Here is a 17,874-nt window from a genome sequence, read left to right as displayed (position 1 = left end):
CCTGACCTCAAATGTGGTGATTGGTCTGATACCCTAATTTTAGGGGCAAGACCCTCTAACTGGAGCCTCTGGGATGCACCTCTGCAGGAGCATTGGCACATCCCAGACAAAGTCCCCAGCCTGGGCTGCAGCCAATACCCAATGCTTCTGAGGAAGGCAAAAAAAAAAGGAACCCCTGAGCCAGGTAGCAACAGGAGGGGGGTGGAAATCCCTTCCCAGCCCCATGTGGCAAACAGCAAAGCCCAGAAGCATGGTCTGGCCTTTGGCCAAGGAAATACAGAATTTAGATCATGGATTGATTCATGCAGGAAAACATGTCTGATTTCCTTGTTACATGCCAAGGGAGCTAAAGCTGCCTCACTCAATCAGACAGATCTTTATGGATGCTGTCTGCACTACTTGAGGATCCTAATAAAATCTGGTTGATCCCAATCCTTTCCCAGTATATGCTGGGTTCTATAAAAAACTTGCAAGGGATTCTGTAAGACCTGCTTCTTTCTTCGTCCAAAAGTTCTGAGCTGGACTGAGGAAAGAACATCAGCAGGACATTATATTCACCTTTAAGAAAACCCCCTTACAGGTAAGTCTCTCCTGCAGGAATGAATTGTTTATTGGTAAACCAGATTGTCCTGGATTTCTCATGTGGCCTAAATTCAGAATCATGAAAAAACAGAGCTCAAGAGTCCTCTACTGCAACCTCCTGCTCAAGGCAGGACCATCCCTGTATAAACCTTCCTAGACAGATGCTTGTCTGGCCTGTGCTTAAAACCTGCCAGTGCTGGAGATTCTCTAGAACAACTGCTAAGAAGAAGTCAGCCTATGTTCAGACCCAGTGGGAAAGCAGGTGTGGCTCTAGGGAAGCAAGTGGATTAGCTTTGGAGCACTGGTTTGGGACTTACTTGTGAAAGGCCTCCAGTCTATGAAACTGAGCAGCAGCCTGGGATTAAAGACCAGGGCTCTGACTTTGACCTGATGGGGATACTGAGCCACTAGTAGCTCATGTTTCCCTTACAGCTCCTTTTTCTTGTTCATTTAGATTGCAAGCTCCTTGGAGCAGACACCATCTCTAGTGCTTATCTAGTCCTTTGTACTCTCTGTCCCTGATCTAGATTATGGCCTCTAAGTGATACCATAACCCACAATTATGAATGTTTGGAGCACTCTGCTATGCTTGTTGGGTGGGGGGAGGCAGGTGATGTGAGCTGGCAAGCATGCTGAATGGGGAGCCCTTGCTCTCTTTCTTTTTTGCCAGTGTGCACTAGCTGCTTTCAGAGAGGCCTTTGTAAAAGAAGCAAAGGTCCCTGCACATCAGAGCCAAGCGTGCAGCCATCTGGGGCCTGGATCTTAATAATAAAGCAAATTGACATTGCAGAAGAGAAAAGAGGAGCTTGGTGTTTGCCAGCAGGAGGCCCTTCTTCAGGGAATAGGTGCGTTGAGGGGGGAGTGTGAGATGAAAGGAAGCAGCAGGAGAGGATCCAGATGGAGAGGCGGTGCAGCAGGCCCTGCATTCCACAGCCCGGCTGCCCCACGTGCTCCTGTTCCACTTCTGACCTTTTGCCTCCTGCAAGCTACATTTTTTTGAGGTTGGGGGAGGCGGGGAGCAGCAAATGGGGAGGGAGGTGATGAAAGTTGCAAAGGAAGATGAGAGAGTGTGGCAAAGTGCTGCCTAGAGCGTCCTCTGGTTGAAAGATGCCTCTGGTATCTCTACGCTGTGTGGTAAGGGCCTCTTGTTTCTTCCATCCCAAAAGGGAAGCTGAGCAGGGGAAAGGCCAAGCACTCTTGGCCTCAGTTCAAGAGAGCTTTCATGCGGTGCTCTCCAGAAGGGCCAAGCCTGTATCTGACAGCTTGGGGCTGGAGAGGGAGGGGGAGGCACAGCAGATCAGAGAACGCTTGAAAGCATCTGACATGGCAAACCTTGGCTTTGCCTGGATCCTGTGTGACAGAAGACAAAACTCAGTGGGATGAACTGAGAGGCTTGAGGGGCCACGCTTACACCCAGGTAGCAGCCCTATGCTATGAGTGGGTCCTGCTGTTGGGAGCTTTCTAAGAAAGGGCACTGTGAAAGAAAGATCAGTCCATCTTTTTCAATGGTACCCTGGGACTTGAGTATTTCAGCTTCAAGTGCCAGCTTTGCAACAAACTTTCTGTGTGGATCTTGGGCATGCCACTTAGCCTCTATGTATCTCAGTTTCCTGGCTGTAAAATGGGGGTAATAGGACTTCCCACCCTCACAAGGGTGTTGTAAACCTAAATGCATTAAAGAACCTGTGCTCACGGCGGCCAAACCACAGATAGGTAGAAGAGACAAGAGCAGGGTTTGGTGTCCCATTCTGTCCTAAGGTTTGCAGTTTGGGCCTTGTTCCAACAGGGGTCCCAGAACATGCAGTTAGAAATAGAAAAATGAGTCTTTCCACCACTGCCTCGGCCAGCCTCAACTGTTTCTCACAGTCCATTCCCCAGGACTCTGCAGTCTGGGATCTGTGTTCAAGCATGTTTGCACCCATCACTGCCTGAGGAAGATGACTGCAAAGATCTTCTTGCTGGGAAGCCTTCCTGAAAGCATCACCAGCAAACCTGTGCACAGCTGTTACAACATTGTGGTCCAGAAGGACAAGCTGATGCCTAATGGCTCCTCCTGGTTTCAGGAAGTGGCTAGGGTTACAAGGGGGGATTTTTTTTTAAAGCTGACATTAAAGTCATGTGTATGCTGACTCTCTGCCAAGCCTTCAAGTGCCACTAAGAAGTAAGCCCTGGCTCCTTGCTCCCACTCCGTGCAGGCCAGAGCTTAGAAGTTAGGCAGGATAGCTGGCTTGGAGCATATGCAAAGTGTGCCCGACACAGAGAGACCTAGATTGGCACTAGTAGATCTAGAGTGCTTTGGTGTGTACCAAGCAGGAGTCAATAGGTGGCACTAACTTCTCAGTGGGGCTCCTGATCTTGCCAGGGGAACAGTGCAAACATGATCTACAGGCCCTTTGCAACAACACTCAGCGGGGTGTTAGGGGTTGCAGTAACACAATGGTGAGGACAATGTAAGAATTCAGAGAGAACAGAAAATAACTAGTATCACTGAAGTGTGGCACATGAGTCACTGTCCACTCTGTTTTGTGTGGGGCTGGTATCAAACGTAAAGGAGGCTATCTAGGGCAGCCTTATATTAGGGTGTTGGAGATCCAGACCAATCAGCCCACTGCTAAGAGTAGGGGTGAGTTGTATAACCATTCATATATTTATTTGCACTGTGCTGCCTGCCTAGCTAGCATCAGCTAACTGTTGTGTAGACATCAGTACAAGGTAGGTCTTAACAGTTGAAAAGTGTGATAGAAAACATGTTGCTGTGGGTTGTACTGCTTTAACTGGCAGAAACTAAACAGAGCTAAGTTGCTGCTGGCTGTGATGGTGACTGGACCACTGCAGGACGGGTCTTAACAGAAAAAGAGCCATCTCATGGGAGGGAGGAGGAGCAGGTGCTTCATCAGGCAGTTGTTGTCTGGAACTGGCTTTGATCCCACTCCCATCTTTGTTCCAGTACACCACTGCCAGACTAGTTTTTGGGTTTGAGCAGGAGGAACTGAAAGAGGCTGCACAGAGGATAAGTGGGAGGCCGGGGTGGGGTAGTGTGAGGGGACACTCACCTGGGCATAGTTCTCCGCTCGGGTTAGGAGGGGCAACTCATAGGCTGTTGAGAAATGGGTGCGGACTTGCTGCATCTGACCGAATCGCTCTCGCTTCCTCCATTTTGCTCGCCGGTTCTGAAACCAAACCTATGGGGGGGAGAAGCACAGATACCCCAGATCAGAGTGAGGGGAAGGCAGAGCTCCTTAGGAAGAAGCAGGGAGTGGGAGCTCCCAGAGCAGGAGCCTGGGGGACTAAAGACCCTCTTCCAGATAATGCCTCTCAGGGCACTATCCACAGAGCTTTGCAACAGAAGTCTCAAAAGTAGGATGGGAGGGGGTCTGTTTTAGAAGTGGGGACTTTAGACGATGCCAGATGGGGGGAATGTGATTACTCATGTCAGCACTCAAGCCTCCTAATCCCAGTTTGAGGTTTCTATGTACCCACTTATGCCCATAAATCAGTCACACAACTAACATAGATGTCCATCAGTGGACCTTCAGTGTTGGGTGAACTGACTGATTGGTTTTGGCTAGAAGCAATTTCATACCTGCTGGAATAGAAGGAATGTCCTTGGGGCAAACTTCCCTTCAGCACTGGTGAATCCCACCCAGGAACCATTTAAAAGGAAAGAGATTTAAAATTTCATCCATTCATTTTGCACCTACTACCTTGTCAGCTTTCTTTCATAATCCACTTAGACCAGGGCTGTCCAACCTCTGAGCCCCTGGGGGCCATATGCCTGAGAGCTGCACCACTGGGGTTGTATGCTGTGTGGGCTGCACAGATGTTACTCCTCTCCACTACTACTGCAGTGTGCACCAGCATGATCCCCCCTTCCACTGCTACACCCCAGGGTGCAATCCCCCTCCCCCCACCACACACACATGTGATCCTCATCCATGGCCTCTCTCCCATGGTGCAGTCCTGGACTCTCAGCTCCCGATGCTGCTGCACTGTCTTCCCCTCTGGGGCAAAGGCAGGAAGTTGCAGCTGGAGCAATAAGGGCAGCAATAATAGGGTAAATGCCCAAGGGTCACACTTTAACCCCTCACAAGCTGCATACAGCCTGCAGGCGGCCAGTTGGATAAGACAGCCCTTACTTGGGCAATGACATTAATTTGGTTGGTTTCCCTTTCTGTTTTTGGGCAGTTTCCTTCCCTGGGTATCACACAGGAGCCCACTAGCTGCTGCTTTGAGTTTCCAACCTCTGGGGAATTTGTCAATCCAAAGGAAAATGTCTCCACAAAACCCATAAAAACATCTTTGCTCCCATGAACATCCCTGTCCTTGGAAATGAGCTCCCTGCTCATATAAATAGTAGGAAAACACTTCCTAATTCAAGAAGAGAGACTCTCCTTTGCATGTACAGGAGTGGGGTTCGTTTCGAGTAAACCTGGGGTTTCTTCCATTGTGGTACGGGGGTTTCTGTGGGAGCTGTAGGAAACCAATGGAAAAAAAAAATCCTTTTCAATAAAGGAAATACCACACCGGGCGTGTCTGTACCACCTCTGCCCATGCCAAGAGTGTTGCTATGAACATATTCCCTACCCAGTCACTACTACTCCATACATGCCCAATGCCAAAAAATGGAACGTAGTTGCGGTTTGGCATGTGTGCAGGGTGCATACAGTACTACCCTTCTACATTTAGTCTCATACATGCAAGCCCAGCCCTTCTGGCAATATATTCCACATCATTGGCATTTGGTACCTGTGGATAGGATGTGGCATGATTGAAGGAGGTATACCCCCTGCAGTGTGGCCTGAGCCATGTCCCTTTAAAGAAGATAATCCTGAAGCATTGCATGAGGCTGCTGTATGGATTTATTCATTCTTTTTGCCAAAGGAAGTATCAGGCCACCAGCCTGAAAGTCTCAGGTTGTACACTTATCTATTGTGCACCTGGTAGTAGAACTAGCTTCTTCCGCATTATTCCTCAGTGTCTGGGAAAAAAGATGCACTGGGCTGGTCAAGCTCCCCAGGCCCTTCTGGGGCTGATGGATGTTTCTTCCCAAGACCTCAGCCTCACCCTAGCCAAGCCTCTGTAATTCAGTTAACATGACTATTATTAAGCTGTCTGTTTCCCTAGTCCCGCACAAGCACCTGCCTCAGCTGAGATGAACCCAAGCCCCCTGAATCCAAGAGGAGACAATATCCAGACACTTAAGTGAGCACTCACCCTTTCAGCCATCTCTCAAAGTAAGTTCAAAATAAATAGGGTGTATATTGCACCTGAGGATAGATCAGCGGCCTGGGACCCAGGACACTTTCCGAGTTATAATCCTAGATTCATAAATTGTAAGGGACCTCAAAAGATCATTGGGTCCAGCCCCCTGCACTAGGCAAAAAAGACAGCTGTGGTCAGGTGACTGTTCAGTGTCCTCTTGAAGATTTCCAGGGTAGGTGATTGCAGCACCTGGAGGGAGTTTATTTCACAGTCTGGACACCCTAGCTGTGAAGTTTTTCCTAGAGCTAAGCCTGAAACAGTCTTCCAGGAGTTTGTGGCCATTACTGCTGGTTTTCCCCAAGGGTGCCCTGGTGAACAGCTGTTCGCCAAGCCCTTGATGTATTCCCTTGATGTAGCAGTAAGCTGCTACTAAGTCCCCTCTCAGCCTTCTCTTTTTTAGGCTGAAGAGGCTCATGTCACACAGCCTTTCCTCATGTGGGTGGCTCTTCTCTGGACTCTCAAATTTTTCCATATCCTTGTTGAAGTGCAGCACCCAGAACTGGATGCAGTACTCTAGATTTGGTCTCACCAATACTGAGTAAAGCAGAAGAATCACTTCCTAACTTAAAGGCTGAAGACTCATGGCCAATAGCAGGATCAAACCAGGGAACCTCAGCATTATTAACACCACATTTGATCAACTGAGCTAACCATCCCCCTTAATTTCCTTGTGCTTCCTTCTGGGGACTTGGATAACAATGTTTTTCTAAGGCCCACTCTACCTGTGCAGGTAAAGATGCAATGGGATCTAATGCTCCATTCACACAATCACACCTTCTGCCTTGCCACACACACATAGCAGGAGGCGAGATCGTGGGATTGTGCATTAGATCCCATTATCCCTCTTTGTCAAAGCAGGGGGAGCCTTGTAAGAAGCAAGCTCCCACAGCTGGGAGCCCCATGCACCCCAATTGAGGGGCTCCTATCAGTAGGGTGTCCTATACACCCTGTGGTAGGAGGATCATGGTCTCCCCACCCCAGGGATGCAGGAAACCCCTGGGGCCAGAAGATCACCTAGGGTGATCCCCCTGCCCTGGGGATACAGGAAACTCCTGGGGCTGGAGGATCAATTCTATGGCAGTCCTCTGGGGTTCCCCACACCCTGAAGCCCTAGGGACTGCAGCAACTGCAATCCCCAGGGGCTTCATGCTGGGCATGGTGCACCCCTGCAGTTGGGAATCCTGTCAGCGATGGGACTCCCAGCCACAGGGGAAACCCTGCTACATGTGCAAATTAAAGCTTGATAGCAACCAGCTATAAAGTTATTACACATTTTCAAGGTCTAAGTTCATAGCTGGTTGAAGCTTTTTTATGGTGTGATAGCTACTTTGCATGTGTAGCTGGTCTCCAGGTAATTGTGCAATTAACTAGGTAATTGTGCCATACCGGTAACATGTAGAGGGGGACTCAGATTTTCATCCACATAACAGGACATAAAAACTCTCCTTTCCAAAGAAAATGCAGTGAAGGCTTGCATAGTGCTTTAGAAGATCATCTGTCACAGACACCCCCCCCCCCCCCCCGGCTTTATACCTACTTATCTATTCGGTTTTAATAACTGTGTAGCTGAAGTTCATTTGTTCAGGTCCCTTCTGGGCATTGGGAAGCCTAAGAAATAGTCTGATTCTGATCTGCCTTTTCCTGGCTTGACATCAGTGTAACAGTGCTGATTTCCAGCAGATCCTTCCTGCTTTACACCAGTGTACATAGGAGCAGAGCCAGCCCCCTGTGTTCAAAGTCCCCTAAAGCAGGGAGTCAGGGAAACACATCCATCAAAGGCTGCCTTGAAGACTGCAAGATACGTGTGATCACCAGGCACTGGGATGTGCAGGTCACGCTGGTGCATGAAAGCAGCTGCCCGGAGCCCTTGCTCTCTGCTTTGAGTTTTATACAGTGACTCAGGGGGCAGTGAGCTCTGACAGCATACAGACTGGTTGGGAGAGGGGGGATGGGAACCAGGGAAGGCAGCTCCTTTGCTTATGAGCAACCTCCAAAAATTGGCTGAGCAGACAGTGAAAACCAGACTTCTCCTTGGACACAAACTATCTGTGCAGACACCAAAACAAGATGGACACTGACTGAAGTCAGAGGACACAAGCCAGCCTTTACAGGAATGGTAATGAGCATTAGTAGGGAACGTGGGTGTTGGTTGTGTAGTTTGCGGCATATGGCAGCATGTCTAGTAGTTGGCACACGGAACTGGGCAGCCAGACTTCTGGGTTTCAGCTCTGGCTGCCTCACTACCCTGTTGTGAACAGATCTCTTAAACTGTGCTGTGCCTCAGTTTCCCTACCTATTAAATCAGGTATCAAAGGGTTTCCAAACTCCAACAGCCATTGTAAAGCTTCAGACGTTAACATTTTTAAATACCTTGAAACTGTGGGATAGAAAATACCTAAATAATGACCATGATGAAGGGTGCTCCCAAAACTGCCTGTTTCTTCCTGCAGGAGCTTGTCTGGTGAGCTGGAATTGCTTTTTCCAGCATCCAGTCTTGATCTCCTTTTTGTCTACTGGTGGGTGCCCCAATGACTAGGCATTTCTTTACCATGTGGGTTGGGGATGGGTTAGTACTTATCCAAGGAGAGGCATGGCAGTCCTGCATGCATGGGCAGTGCCGTCCTCCATGAAACCTTCCTGCTGCAGCCTTGTCAGCTGAGATCTTGTTCTAGGCAAATTTGTATGCTGTGCTGTAACTAGCAACCCCCACTTTACAGCCATTGGCAGGATTTTCATGGGGAGCAATGAAACCAAACAACAAAGGCTCTAAAATATATAGACAGAAAGAAAGAGGGAGGGGGAGACCTTAATTTGAATGGCATTCTAATGGAGCAGGTTTGGTGCCCTAGGCATCTGTCTGTTTTGCTTATACCACTTTCTGGCGCAGTCCCCAAGCAGCCCAGCTGGAGGCCAGTCCCCGGGATGGCCAGCTTCACATTGCTTTGATCTGCAGTTTCAAAGTCAGTGATGCTGCCCTGCTACTTTCCATGATGAGGAAGCCATGCTGTGCACAGAGGGTGGATAGCAGGTAGAGAACATGATGCGCCTTTTACTCAAAGGCTGGTGAGACCATATGCCATGCATGTGTAAATCCCCAAGAGGGGTTACACATGTGTGACTGGCCACAAGCATGGCTAACACATTGAGCTGTCCCCAAGCAAAGTGTGTGCCCTATGTATGCACCCGCTCATGTACAGATTCATGTCTGTGAGCAAATATACAGCATCCCCATCATGCTGTGTTAGCTCAGTGCCATCTGTGGGCCTCCCCTGTGGTAACGGGGACCTTCCAGTGTCCTGCACATCTGACTAATGGTCTGCTTTGCCCAGCCAAAGCCTAGGACAAGATGTGGCTGCTAATGTGTATGAAATGAAGCATATTGAAGCAATGGAGAATAGTTAAGTTGCTTGGTGCCTTTGCTCTGATAAATCTATTAGTTTTCTGTACAGCCCTCCTAGCTAAAGAGGGCAGACAAGACCATTTATAATGTAAAAATGCAAGCAAGAAGAGAATCACTTTCCAGTACTGGAAGAATAGCTTTCCCACCTCAATACATTAAAGGGTGGCAAATATAGAAAGGTCCAAACTCAATGTTCTTTCCTTGGCAAGTCCTGTCAATAGATGAGGAGATGGGGGAGAGGGTGGGTAGAGTACAAGGCACCGGGACCAAGATGGGACATTACATGCTATGTATGTAGTTTCTACTCTGTGTCTCCATGTTAGCAGTCAGAGTGGTGATGGATGTAGGGTAATTTATTGTAGTGTGTTTTTTGCCTGGAAGTTGTGCTTTGACAGGCATTGGTCAAAAGGCAGGAAAAGAAAGAAATCAGACACCTATTCCCCTCATCAGACTCAGCTAGTTCTGCTAGTTGCACTTGGCTGTCGAATCCTCCCTGTCCTCACAGTGCTCAGTTGGATATTCTGAACTTGGTCATCTTTTAAAGCCCAGAGGTTCAGTTGCTGCCATCTTCAGGAACACTTGTCCTTACTGGCTTAGAGGCTTAGAGGGACTTTGTGTCATTACATTAATGCTCTCCCCCTGCTTACAGCTCACCACACCTACGTGAGTGGAAGGGATGAAGGGAGAGCATGGGCTTTGTATGGATAAAGGGGAACTGAGCTCTGTGTTTCACACCCACTTCATAGTTCAATCTGTAGGAATTGGGCCCGGGACTATGGTTAGGGCCCCTGTCTATAGGAAGTTCTCTGGCCATGTCAACTCTGCCTTCCAGCCATGACTGGGAGCATGACTGGGACCACACCTAGCCCACATGCCATGCTCCCATTCTGCACATACAAGGTTCCAGAAGGAAGACAATGTAACTTGTGCCAAGTGGCTCTGAGTGTGTGCCAACAGCAGTCCTGAAACAGGTGCTGTGCACTCTGGCGTGGCGACATTGCCTCACTTTTAGGAGGTGGCTCGTGCAGAGCAAGCATGAGTGGGAGGTGCTTTGTGGCATGGCGCAAAGGCATTGTCAACATGCTCTGGGCCCCCCTTCCCTTGGTGAGGGCCACAAGCTCTTCATTTTTCAAGCCTGCAAGAACAGAGCCAGAATTCATCTTTAAGCACTGAAACTGGACACCATTTTATCAGTGGCCTGGAATGGGAAATTGGAGCCTGGGATGAGAGAATTGAATAACTTGAGCTTGTTTTCATTTCATGTTTAATTTCCTGCAGGCTTAGCTCAGTCTTTCCGCTCCTTCCACCAGCCTCCCAGGGTTTTATGGGGGAAAAGGGATCAAGATATATTACTTCTTGCTTTGCTTTGCTTTTTTTCTTTCCAAGGCGGTGATTTTGCTACAGGGGCGTTTGACATTTCCCTCTCACTTTCAAGCCCCCGCTGCATCACAGGGTCACCACTGAAAAGATTTTCATTAACAGCTCAGCAATCGTGTAGGCAACTCTAGGGGATGGGTTGCGGGGGTTAGATTCCCTGGCACTGAAGTCAAGGAGAGAAGTAAAGCAGAGTACAATGCTACTGTCTGCTAAAAAGCAACAAGCAGCCATGACGATGGATTGATGATGAGCTGTGGTGTCCTACATGGTATAAGGAAAGGGGGTAACTGTGTGTATGAGTGGGCTTAAGTGCTCCTGTGTGCATGTATGAGAAAGAGAAGGAGCTATACAGCAGTATATCAGTGTGTGTATGTACATGTTTGAGGATATGTGTGTGGGGACAGCCTTTATAATGATGTATGTGTATATGTGTGCGTGTATAGAACAGCTGAATGTACAATGATCTCTGCACAGAGCAGGTGATGTGAAGTGGGGTGTGAGAACATGAAGGCACAAGGGGGTTGTGCAACGTTGTGTCAGGCGGAGTATGTGGAATGTGTTGGCGGACAGCCTACTGTTCAAAGTAAAGGGATCAATCAGACCTGGATATTGCCTTGGCTGTGGTTACATGGCTTTCAGCTGCTCTCGTGACTCATCTGTGTGAGCAAAAGTGAGTCGAAGGCCTGGGCAGGAAAGGAAGTCAAGCAGTGACACTGGGCATGTTGGGAGGGTCAGTAATACAGTTGCACTGAGCCACTAAGTCCTACGGATGTGTCTCAGACTCTTGCTCTTCATTGGTTTTAACGATATTTTAAGATGGGGTGGAACTGGGAACTCAGCACTGCTGCTTTCATAGATTCATAGACATTCGGGCCGGAGAATCATTGAGTCCAGCCCCCTGCCCCAGGGGCAGGAAGTCAGCAGGGATCATAGGATCCCAGCAAGATAAGCATCCAAATGTGCCTTGAATGCGTTCAAAGTAGGTGCTTGAACCACCTACGGTGGCAGTCTATTCCAAACCTTGGGGGCTCGGACAGTAAAGAAGTTCTTCCTTATGTCCAGCCTGAATCGGTCACGGAGGAGTTTGTGACCGTTCAATCTTGTCATCCCTTGGGGCGCTTCGGTGAACAGACATTCCCCCAGATCGTGGTGAACACCCCTGATAAACTTATAGGTGGCCACCAGATGCTTGTGGGAGAACACTGCTTCCATCCACAGGGACAGGCGGAAATGCCAGACAGGGGCCAAAGCCTGAACAGAGCAACCTGCCCATCATTCCCAGTTTTTCAGCACCAGCTTTTTCTCGCCTTCTTGCCCCTGCTTAACAACTCATGACAGCAGTTATTCTCTAGGCATGATTCAAAGGCAGTGGGGGAACTACAGTGGGGTGACTAAGGCAGCCAACATAGGCACCGACTTATGGAGGGGTGGAAAAAAAACAGCTGTCACTGCAGCTGCACAATCACAGAGTGGCAGCTGGAAGTCTCTGCTTCCCTTCCCATGTCCCAGCTGCCCCAGGTGCCAGGCTGTGTTGTTACGCTCCCTGTCCAAAGGGGCGCAGGCAGTTTGGCCTTCTTGGTTCTCTAATACTGATGCTGCCTCCTGGTTTCACTGGGTGCATCTACGTGTTCATTAATGTGCCATAGTTACTGCACTTTAAGTTTAATACTTGGATAACCAAGTATTAAATCACGCGCAGTAACTTGTGCTACTGCTCAGTAGCATTGGCGCATGGGGTTTTTTGGACATTAACTGTGCAGTAGCCTAATACTACTGCACAGTAGTGTACTGGCATGGGTTTTGCCTCACATGCTACTGTGCAGTTTTATTAAGCTACTGCGCAGTTAGTGTCTTGTGCAGTTAGTGTCTCCAGGGCCGAAAATAACTGAAGTGAAAAAAGGAAAACCTACACTTTCATGTGGGACCTGGCCATCTACAGGTCTGTGTTGCTCCAAGAGAAGGTTGCAGTCTTTTCTGGTTGTGTTTACAGGTAAGGACAGAAGAGTGTGTTTGTTCAGTGCTTGCTTTTATAAGGGTTATTGGAAGAGATTGCAGCACATTGGGATTGCTGACTTCTGTGGGCACTGAAATTGGGGATGTGCAATATCTCAGCTAAAGGACTGTTTAAATCAGGGGTGGCCAGCTTGTGTTACAGGCAGCCTCTGTGCATGGCATACAGCAGATCAGGGAGGAGGCAGGCAGCACAGGGGCAAATCGGGCATGAAACAGAAAGCAGAATGACAGAGTGGACAGGGAGCATAAGGCAGGGAGCAGACAGCAAAGCAGCAAATTGGGAACAGGAACGGGATCAGAGTGGTGTTTGGGGAAGGTGTGGGGTTAATTTGTTGCACACCTACTAAAAAGGGTGGTCCCCACTGCTTTAAGTAAAGGTGTAGGAGGGTAGACAGGCAATTCTGCACACCTCCTCTCAGGGGAAACTCAGCCTTACAGTCTTTAGACACCACTCTGGAGATTAGCAGCCAAAGCTGGCAAAAAAGTGGCATCTTCAGCAGCTGGAAAGGAGCCCAACTGGGGAATGATTTTCACAGATCATTCACTACACAGTTCTGCAGATGGAGCCCACTGTGCAAAACTACTGATGTGGTGAGTTCTTCTCTAGGTGCTGACTCCCAATCAGGTATTTTACTAGTGAAATGTGAACTTGGGAGAGATTTAGAAAGATCCATAGCAGTCACTTGTCTGCCTGAGCTTCATTTCTGCTTTGACCCACTGCTTTGGGGACTATTTCAATTCTTCAGGGAAACCAGTTCGGCCGGAGAGAAGACAATTCCAGGCCAAGACCAGCTTTTACTGGTTCAACTACTGGGAGGTGACACACAGCTCATACCAACTTAGTTCATCTATTTCCCCATTCAGCTAAGAGAAAATGCTTGGTTTTTTGGTTCACCTATTTCAAGCAGCTTAGTGACAATAAGGGTCCATTGGCTTCTCAGTTTTGATAATATACCAGACTCACAGTCACACCCAACTCACCAGCACCCTGGCTGGTGAATGGCTATGCCAAGGTTGAGAGAACTATGGAGTTACATATCAGTTTAAGCTCTGGACCTACATGTCCAGTCACTAGACAGCCACTTGGCATGTGAAAAAGTATCATGGAAAGGACTGAGATAATTTACTTCTTATAACAAATCTTTGTTTGAAATATTTTGGTTTGTATGTCCTGCCCATGCCTAACACCTGGTTTTCATTGCCTCTGGTAGCATGGCTTTCCTTAGATAAAGGACTCTCGTGGTATCAAATGGACTAATACCTTCCACCCATGCTCAGGGCATTTTTGAGGCTTTCGCTTTCAGAAACTGTCTCTGTCATTTTGAGGAATGGTTCTCATGTGGAAAAGCAGCAGGGAAGCAATGGCTGGGAATTTGAGTGTAAGGTAAAGAAGGTGATCATTCCATGGCCACACAACCGGCATTTGCATTTGCAGAAAACAGCAGTCATTATTAACTAAGGCTCATAACAATTAAACATGTAAAGTGAAAGTTAGATGGCATTTAGGCATTCAGGTCTGAAAGTGCTCCTCTTGAAACAGTTACCTAACCACACAGGTGTCTGGGAAGCCATATGTGCCTACATTTGTGTCAGTAAAGCTCCCTAGGCACCATGTCTCTGTTCATGCCCAGAACTGCTGCCCCTAGAACTATCTATATGCCTAAGCCCATTTAAAGCTCACAAACCAGGTGTCTGTGTGCTGAGCTCTTCTGAAGGGCCTGGTCCAGCAGACTTCCTCAGAGCATACCCAGCGCACACTGACAGCATGGAGTTCAGCACAAAGCACGGCAGCCACGTTCAAATATGAGGCCAGAGAAGCTGGTGCCTAGTGGTTACAGCTCTTTCCCAGGAAGTGGGAAATCTGAGTTCTAGGCCTTTCTGAAATGGGTAAAATCCACACCTTCCCAGAGGGGGCCTTACTACCTATTAGTCAAAGGTTGTTAGGGAGGGCATGCTCCACCCCTTGCTGGTGAACCTGTGTCATTGTGTACCCAAGAATGCAAGATTTATAGGGCTGGAAAGAGAGTTCAGTCAAGAAGGAAAAGGAGTCGATAGCCCCCTGTGATGTGGACACTCCTCCAGGAAACAGAGACCTACTTTCTGGCCCCTGCTCCCAGGCTTCTTTATGCATTTGGTATTAATCATTTACCATGGACCATTCTGGAAGTTGGGCACACTCTTCACTCTTCCCAGGTGAGTATCCTCCTCAATGAGCTACAAGCTCATGCTGTCTCAGGGACTCCTTTCTGACCCCCACTGTGCAGCCGCACAACTTTCAGCAGGGAGGGAGGGAGTTTCCCCATCCCATTCCACCTGTCCTGTGGTAGTTCAGACCCTTTTCTGGAAAGTGGGAGCAAAAACCTCAGGCTGAGGAGGGCTTAAGACTCAGATTTTTCACTTCCTGGACAAATGCTCTGACCACTACATGGATCTATAAAAGGTGAGAGGCTGCACTACCACTGCCACCATCATTTGACAAAGCAAAAGCGAACCTGCCAGTTATATTAAAAAAGGTGCCTAAGTCCAGGATACAGGCAGGCAAGATTCTTTGGGTAGATGTGATATCTTTTATTAGACCAACTGAATAGTTGGGGAAAAGTTCTTTGCAAGCTTTTGGGAGCAATCACCCTTCTTCAGGCGTGGAGAGTCTTTGCTGTTCTGAGACTCCACGGATAGGTTTGTGAGCTGTGAATCACATAGGTGCCTTACTCATGGCTGCAGAGAGGCCCCTATGCTCTGGAGAGTGCCCCAAATACAGCCTGTCCCAAGTACACCCTGCTGGCTGGGGTAGATATCCTCACTCAGTGCACTGGTGGCTGTGAATCCCAGTTTGAGGTGCTGAGTACTCCCCATGCATTACAGAGGGAACTCAGGGGTCAGATTCAAACTGACCTTGTAGGTGCCTCCACTGAGACACTCCAGTGCCTAAAATGTAAGCACCTTGCTGCAGTAGGGTGACTTAATTGGCAGAGTTAGGTGCTGAGGTTTCTTATACAGTGAATGTAGAGACCCAGGCACCTCCCAAGTGTGAGCTGGATGGCTTTGTCACCTACAGCCAGCTGATAGGAAACGGTAGGGTGTATCTGAACTCTCACTGCTCACTGGAGCTGGTGGGTCTGATTCAGGGCCACAAAGGAGATAGTCCAATCATGTCAAGATCCTGTTTGCTCAAGGGGCAGTCCCTACCTGTACTGGGATGCCTAACTGACAGCAGTGTTGAGTTCAGAATAAAGCCTAGCACCCCAGTTTGCTCTTGGTCACAGATCATGGTGGTGATGACATTTTGCCTGGCGGCAATTGCCCTTGCCTAGGAAGTCAGGGACTTGGGTTTTAGCTCCTCTTCAGCCTAGGACTAGGGTGGGTGAGGGTCCCCCCAGCTCTCCTGTTGAAGCTGGGCCATTGGACAACCAGGAGTGCAAGACCTACAGGGCCAGAAAAAGAGCAAGTAAAAGGGATGCTGGCTTTGCAGCCCAGCGTGGTTGTGTGTGACTGGGGAAGATGGCAGGCTTGGGTTCTAGTCCCTGCTGCCAAGGACATTGCTGTTTTTTAGCCAATGTCTGTCTAATGAAAAATGCATAAACAGATTAGGGAGCAAGCAAGATGAAGCCTGATCCTGTACCCTCCTGGTCAAGGTTAAAGCCAGAGATATCCCTGACAGCAGGGACTGGAACCCACAGCTCCCCTGTTTCAAATGAGTAGTTTCCTTATAGTGGATAGAGTCAGGCCATAGAGTCAGATCGCTCCTTGCTCATTGTCTTTCCTGTCACATGACTCCAGTACTCATGGCTTCCTAATGGCCCGTCTTAAAACAAAGAGGTGCTTGAGGGAGGGGGATGTGGGAAGGGGGAAGAGAGCTTGCTGAGTCATCAACTCCTTCCTTTAGCACCTAGATTCTTATACACCCAGGCTCATACAAGGCCTCAGTTTGCTACTTTGAGACCTTGGCAGGCCAGGGTGGTATGGCTGCAAGGGTGTTGCTGGACTGTCTTGTTCTTATCGAAGTGGGAGCCACACCTTCTTGCTCCAAAACAATAGGTTTCAAGCATTGTCTCTGAACCTGTTCGGCCAACCAGGCAGCAACACCCGTTTGCATCGTGTCACTGCATTCTGACTCAATTGCACTGGAGGTCATGGTGACCTCAGCCACCCCCCTTTCCCCAGCTTGCCAGAAATAAGATGTATCGTGAGAAAGTTTGGCGCCACTGAGGCTGATTCTCTTGGAGCAAGTATTTACATGAGAGTCTTGTTCAGAGTAACCATCACTGAAGAGTATCAGCTGCCTTATTGTTTGATTAACTCAAGGGAGAGAGTACACCTCCATGAACCTTGGAAATATGGATGCTATAAAGGAGTCTGCATTAGTGTTGAGCACATATAAGGCTCCCCTGTACCTCGGTTTGCTGTATAGCATGAAAGAAAAGCATCAATCAGTAGCACTGATTCTGGGTACAGGCCTACAAGCTTCAAGTTTCAAGGGAATTAGGGGCAAGGTTCTAGGTAACTTCCAATAAAACGTTACCTAGAAACAGTGGATTTTTAAGACTGATTGGGCACATATACACATTCATTAATGCACCATAATTACGGCGCATTAAAGTTTAGTACCTGTAATCGGTGCTACTTCACAGTAGTGCCAACACACGCTTTTTGTGACGTTAACGTGCAGCAGATTAATTCTACTGAGCATTAGCACATTAGCACAGTTTTTTCCTGCCATGCTAATACATAATAGAATTAGTCTACTGTGCATTTAGCATCTTGTGTAGATGCACCCATTAACTTGCTACCTGGAAGCCTCAAAGTTTCACATGTAGAAGTTTCACCCCAGTCCAACCCCAGAACTTTTCCCATTACCTGTACTCGGGCCTCAGTGAGGTCTGTCCTCATGGCTAGCTGCTCCCTGGCATAGACATCTGGGTAGTGGGTCTTCTGGAAAACTTTCTCCAGTTCCTCCAGCTGGTAGCTGGTGAAAGTGGTGCGGTTCCGCCGCTTCTTGCCTTTGTTGCTCTCTGAGTCAGTCTTGTCCATGGGGCTGGGGAGGTCAGTGCTGGCCCTGTCCTGGGGAACCTTCACTCCAGCCTCCTTCACGCTGAGGTAGCTGCTGTCCATTCCCGAAGGATCAGAGCTTGGCTGTAAGTCGGCTTCTCCCAAGTTGCTCTCTTTACCTGTTTGTGGTTGGGGAGGTGGGGAAACAGGGAGAGAAGAAAAGAGAAAAAACTAAAGTCCAGGATAAATGAACA

General features: G+C 48.5%; 1 protein-coding gene across 1 annotated transcript in view; it reads right to left on the bottom strand.

Moving 5' to 3' along the window:
- The window catches only part of ALX4 (ALX homeobox 4), a 75,995-nt gene that overhangs the window by 10,883 nt on the left and 47,238 nt on the right, over window positions 1–17,874 (bottom strand). Inside the window, 2 exon segments of the mRNA XM_006028430.2 lie at window positions 3,636–3,764; window positions 17,489–17,799. Coding sequence (XP_006028492.2) covers window positions 3,636–3,764; window positions 17,489–17,799 — 440 coding nt within the window.

The sequence above is a fragment of the Alligator sinensis genome, unplaced genomic scaffold (genome assembly GCF_000455745.1).
Source record: "Alligator sinensis unplaced genomic scaffold, ASM45574v1 scaffold441_1, whole genome shotgun sequence".
Lineage (NCBI taxonomy): Eukaryota > Metazoa > Chordata > Crocodylia > Alligatoridae > Alligator > Alligator sinensis.
The sequence above is the reverse complement of the archived record's forward strand: the minus strand, read 5'-3'. Positions and strand labels throughout refer to the sequence as shown.